Source organism: Mus caroli, chromosome 4 (assembly GCF_900094665.2).
Source record: "Mus caroli chromosome 4, CAROLI_EIJ_v1.1, whole genome shotgun sequence".
NCBI lineage: Eukaryota > Metazoa > Chordata > Mammalia > Rodentia > Muridae > Mus > Mus caroli.
This window is the reverse complement of record NC_034573.1, coordinates 42,676,410-42,682,409: the sequence shown is the minus strand read 5'-3', so window position 1 is coordinate 42,682,409 and position 6,000 is coordinate 42,676,410. Positions and strand designations below refer to the sequence as shown.

The window sequence follows — 6,000 nt, the reverse complement described above, 5'->3', positions numbered from 1 at the left end:
TGTGTGTGTGTGTGTGTAGGTCAGAGGACAACTATGGGGAGTTGGTTGTGTGTGTGTATGTGTGTGTGTGTGTAGGTCAGAGGACAACTATGGGGAGTTGGTTGTGTGTGTGTGTGTGTAGGTCAGAGGACAACTATGGGGAGTTGGTTGTGTGTGTGTGTGTGTGTGTGTGTAGGTCAGAGGACAACTATGGGGAGTTAGTTCTCTCCTTCTACCATGTGGGTTCTCGGGATGAAACTGAGAACATCAGGCTTGGTAGAAGGAGCCTTTACCCACTAGCCATCTTACTGGGCCTGTGCTTTATTTTTAACACAGCATTTTAAAGCCTTTTACTTACCATTTTTCTAGACTAGAAAGCAATGTTAAGTCAATGATGCAGTCAGAAAAGGTCATCTTTTAAGTTGATGGTTGCTTCTTTCTTACTACACTTACTACAGGTAAAGTGCATGCTCAGAACATAAAACACATCACAGTTCTGCAAGACTTAAAGCAGTGTTGACATTGTGATGCTCTTCCGTGAATGTACAGAAACTTCCAAAAACTCTGCTGCAGCCACTTTCCCTGAAGTCAGCCGTCACAGTGCACAGCTCAAAGACCTCTAGCCTCCTTGACTGCATGGTCCGTTCTCACACCTCCTCTGCCTATAACTCAGCTATGTCTCTAACTCTGGGAATGAGTTCCTACACATATCCTAAAGAAGCAAGACAGGGAGGAGTCAGACCCACGTGGAAATTCTGTCTAGTGAACCAGACAGTAGAACTGTGCCTGATGGGCTGGCAGCCATGAGGGCTCTAGCTCAGTAATAATGCTTTAAGGGTTTTCTCTGATTTACAACTATCAATGTCTAGTTTAAAGAGCGGATCCTATGCCATCACCTACCTCGTTATGCACATGACGATTGCTACTATAATGGCGATCTGCACTGCTCCAATAATGGCCGCGATAAGAACATGGGTGAGCTTCTGCCTACTTGGTACTACATAGAGAATACTAAAGTCCGTCTTCTCACAGTGCTGTCCAGTGTAACCAGATTCACATCTGCAAGGGGGGGCGGGGGGGGGGGAGAAAGCAATCCCTGTAAGAATGACATTGTTCATATACTACTCTTATTCTTTGAGACTTCGATACATGCGTACAATGTATTTTGATCATGCTCACCCTCACCAGTTCTTCTCCCTAACTTCTAGATTTATCCCACCCCACCCCCTCCCAACCTCATGTCCTTTTTCCTTTTTTTCTTAATAATCCATTTGGTTTAATTTGTGCTGCGCACACACACAAGTATGAGAGCATCCACTGGAACAGGGTCCACTTACCGGGTACCATATACCCCTAAAGAGAGATATTCTCCCTCTCCTGTAGCCATCAATGTCAACAGTGTTCACTTAGGGGTGGTGGCTCCTGAGTCCCGCCCCTTTCTATGCTGGATCATTGACTGGACTGGTCTTTGTGCAGGGAGTCACAGCTGCTGTGAGTTCACAGAGCAATGGACCTGCTATGTCCACAGGGCACTGTCCACTCCAGTGTTCAGCAACCTCTGGCTCGAACATCTTTCCACCCTCTCTTACACAATGCTCCTTGATCCCTGAGCAAGGAGGAGTGATTCGGATGTCTCATTTATGGCTGGACGCATTACAGACACTTGAGTATATAAGGGGTTTTCTTTTTTTTCCCCCTTTTTATTTATTTATTTATTTATTTTTTCGTTTTTCGAGACAGGGTTTCCTGTATAGCCCTGACTGTCCTGGAACTCACTTTGTAGACCAGGCTGGCCTCGAACTCAGAAATCACCTGCCTCTGCCTTCCGAGTGCTGGGATTAAAGGCGTGCCCCACCATGCCCGGCTATGAGGGGTTTTCTTGTTTTTCATTTTTGTGTGTTTGTTTTTTGAGGCAAGGTCTCATTATGTACCCTAGGCTGGCCTAGAACCAGCGTCCAGGAGCTGAGATATTAGTATGCACTGCCACACCTGAAAGAAGTTTATTTTTTTTATTTTGTCAGGTTTTATGAGTTCACTGCCATGGGGGAAATGCATGTTTTTTCACGTCTGTTCTCAGAGGGAACAACCTCATTCATACTCATCAGGCCACTTCTGAAGTTACAAAATTGTCTTTATCACCATCGTTTAAACTAGAATCGCAGCCGTGTAAGAACTAGCTTATCCAGTCTGAGATGCATCTGTTGTCTCCAGATTTCACACTTGAGAAAACGGCTAGAGTAAGAACCCCATGAAAGTGCCCTTCTCCAGTTAGGCCTGTTCTTTAGGATAGATGCCTGGGAATACGATCACTGAATAAACATGTGCAATTCTATGGACCCAGCACCAAACTATACTCCAGACACTCTTCAGTGTGAACAGCATAAACACTTAGTATGCAGGGGAGATGAAAACAAGTTATTAAACAAACGGCGCAAAGCAGCCAAGTGGATGCTAACCTCACAAAGTATCAAATAAAGGTAGATATAAAGACATTATCATCAGCTGGGATGATCATCTGATAGGGAAACACTTAGAATATTTATCAGAAGAAAGACTCCTATTTTAGGCTGACAGGACAGAAAGCATTGACAGGTGAGGGCACCGTGTGTGCACTTACTGTCCCACCACCCTTGGTTATGAAAGCTTTTAAATCAGTGTGCTGGTTTGTTTCTAAGAGCTTCTTTATAGCTTTAGCTCCTATACTTGGATGTGTGACCTGTTGTACAGTAAAATGCAAACAGCGGAAAACCTGGGTGCAGGGCAGCAGGGGAAGCCAGGGTGACGTGGGCTTGCACACTCTCTCTGGGGCTCATGGATGCCAGCCAGGAAGATCTGCACTGCTCTCGACCTCAGAAAATTCAAAAGAGGCACTACATTGGCCACGGAATTAAACGGAGAGGCCAGAGGTAAAGCATACACCTATGGTTGGTTAACCTGGTTGACAGAGTAAGTGTTAGGGTGACCGGTGGAAAGGGAGCAGTGTCTTCAAAATGATCCTGAGAAACTGGGGTACACGTAATGAAGCTGAGCTCTTCCTTGCAACCCCCCCAAAGTAACCAGAGGATGAGCTGGTTAGCTTCCTCAACTTGACAGAAAGTAGTCATGGGGTGGATGGGACCTCAACTGAGGAAGTGCCTCCATCAGACTGGCCTGTAGGCAAGTTGTGTGGCTTTTGTTTTTTAATGGTTGATCAATGTGGGAGCCTAGCCTACTGTGGGCAGTACCATTCCCCAGCACGTAGACATGGGAGGTTACAAGAAAGGTTGCTGAACACAACCCTGAAAGCCAGCCAGTAAGTAAAGTTTCCCCATGGCTCCTGCTCCAGTTCCTGCCTCTGGGTTCCTGCCTTGATTTCCCTCAGTGAAGGACTGTGACATTTATAAGTCTAAAGTGAGATAAATCCTTCCCTTCCCAAGTTGCTTTTGTTCAGGGCACTCTTATCATAGCAATGGAAAGCAAACTAGGACAGCAGGTCGCACACCCGAGTACAGGAGCTAAAGCTATAAAGAAGCTCTCGAAACAAACCAGCACACAAAGTGACAAGCCCGAGATTGGGCAGTAACTTCTTAGACAGGACACCAGAACAAAAAACTAAAAAGATAAACTGGGATAAATCAAAATTAAGATCCTCATGGTTACAGGCATTGTCAAAGGGAAAAGGCAGCCCTACACAAAGGAAAATGACAAACTGCAAATTACAGACTTGACACGAGACTTGTACTCATAACACATAAAGCACTAGTAAGTGGCTGGGGAGACAGAGCGTCCGCTACAGCTACATAAACCTGATGATCCAAGCTTGATCCCTGGGGGAAAAGGCAGACACAGCGGTTCACATCTGCAATCTTTCATACAAGGAGATGGGGAAAGGAAGGGATGGGGGGACGGGGGAGGGGAGGTGGAGACTGAAAACTGTCCAAAAGCTGGCCTGGAATACCCAGCGCAGGAACAGAAGACACAAGAGAGCCTTACTTCACAAGGTGGAAGGTGAGAACTGACTCCCTCCCACAGGTCTGCTGACCCCCACAGGCACACACACACACACACACACACACACTATTTTAAAAATAACTAAGTAAAACTTAATTTAAAACATGCATCCTAAAAAAAAAATTCACCCACTAATTAAGAAATGGGCAGAGGTTCTGAACTCCATTTTCCAGAGAAGATATACAAGTGGCCAAAAAAGAGACATATATGGTGGCACATACCTGAAATCCCAGCACTCAGGATGCTGAGACTGGGGATTTCAAGTTCAAAGACTACCTGTGAAACACGAGAACTTGCCCCAAAGCCAGACAAACAAACAAAAACAAGCGCACACCTTAGACTAGCATCACATACCGAAAACTAAGCACACACCGTGGGCTAGCACCACACACCCACAGCCCTGCCTGAATCAGAAAGCAAGGTGACTACAAATGCTAGTGAAGACCTTGCAGAGGACCAGAAATGGGAAGGATGCTTTGAAAGCAGACTGGCAGTCCTTGAAAAGTTAAACAGGGCTAGCCTTGGGCCCAGTAATTACAGTCCTAAGCATTTACCCAAGTAAATCAAAACGCGTGTCCACACATAAACCTAAGTGCTCCGGGCGGTTGCACTCAAAACTGTAAAAAACCGTGTATATAAACCCAGTGTTCATCGGCTGTCAGCTGGAGGTAAACATGGGATCCGATGCTCAGAGCAGAGCGTTCCTCAGCTCTAAGAAGACCAAGTGCAGACAGACAGCTACAATACTGATGACTTAGAAACAGCTTTCCAGGCAGGGAAGACCACACTACACCAGTCCATTTATGTGAAATGTGCAGAGTAGGCCTGAACATGAGGCTAGGCTGACAGAGCACTTGGCTAGCATCCATGAGGCTCTGGGTTTGAGTCTCAGTATTATCTATACTAGGCATACCTGTCTTCCCAACACTCAGAAGGTGGAGGCAGGAAGACCAGGAGTTCAAAGCCATCCTCTGCTATATAGGGACTGTAAGACCAGCCTGGGCTACATAAAACCTTGTCTCAGGACAGAATAAGAAATGTCTAGAACAGATGACTTATAGAGACAGAAAATAAACTGCCTGGGGCTCAGGCCAATGGGAAGATTTGGCAACAATGAGTAAAGAACACAAGATTTCAGAAATGTGCTCAAACTGATTGTGGTGGTGCTCGATTAACACCACTGGACAGGGAAGGAGGGAAGAGAGGAAGAGGAGGAGGAAGGAGGAGGGAGAGAAAGGAGAGGAGAAGGAGAGAGGGGGAGAGGAAGACGAGGAGAGGGACACAGGAGAGGGAACGAGAACTGACGGCAAAAGCAATCTCCATAAAATAAAATCAAACAAGTCATTTCAAAGGAGCACCTACTTCTGTTATTAAACTCTGGGGAACTTTCCTTCTCTGGTCCTCATTTAAAGAGGGCACCTTCTAACACAGAGACTGTCGTTCTCAACCACACAGAAGCAGTAAATCCAACACCATAATGAAGACCCCTGGGACTTTTAAAATAATGTCCTTCATGGTAGGCTAATGGCTCAAAGTCACAGCTCAGTAAAATCAAAACAGCCCCTCAGAGAGCGATAACAATACCCGAGATGCCTAGCTCCCAGACAGAGCGGCTTAATTCAAAGATTAAAATCAGAATATCAAAAAGGACCTTTAGACCACATATCATTCAAGTCACCCCCCTGGCTATTACTTTCCACAGCTGACTTTAATAGTCTTCAAGCATCTAGGTATGAAGTTCTAAGTTGCCGTTGCTTCTTGTGTTACTAAAGGCAGATCCAGGGGTTCAGCCCACTGGGAATCTCATTCACTCCCCGGGGCTTCACACGTGGAGTCACGCACTCATCCACTCAGTACATTTACTGAGAGCCTGCTGGGTTTCAGGGACAAATGCAGGAAGCATTTAGAGAAACAAGGCAACAAAAGAGTAGAATCCAGGCCATGGAGATGGATCAAGGGGTAAAGTGCTCGCCACGCAAGCATGAGGACCTGAGTTCAGATCCCCGGTATGCCTGTAAAGCCAGATGCAGT

General features: G+C 45.9%; 1 protein-coding gene across 4 annotated transcripts in view; it reads right to left on the bottom strand.

Annotated features, from left to right (window-relative positions):
• Positions 1-6,000, bottom strand: part of LOC110293239 (myb/SANT-like DNA-binding domain-containing protein 3) — a 124,055-nt gene that overhangs the window by 3,613 nt on the left and 114,442 nt on the right. For all 4 annotated transcript variants that reach the window (XM_021161106.2, XM_021161102.2, XM_029476611.1 and 1 more), the window contains one exon: positions 880-1,038. In XM_021161106.2, the coding sequence (XP_021016765.1) occupies positions 880-1,038 (159 nt within the window). The remainder of the gene's footprint in view (positions 1-879; positions 1,039-6,000) is intronic.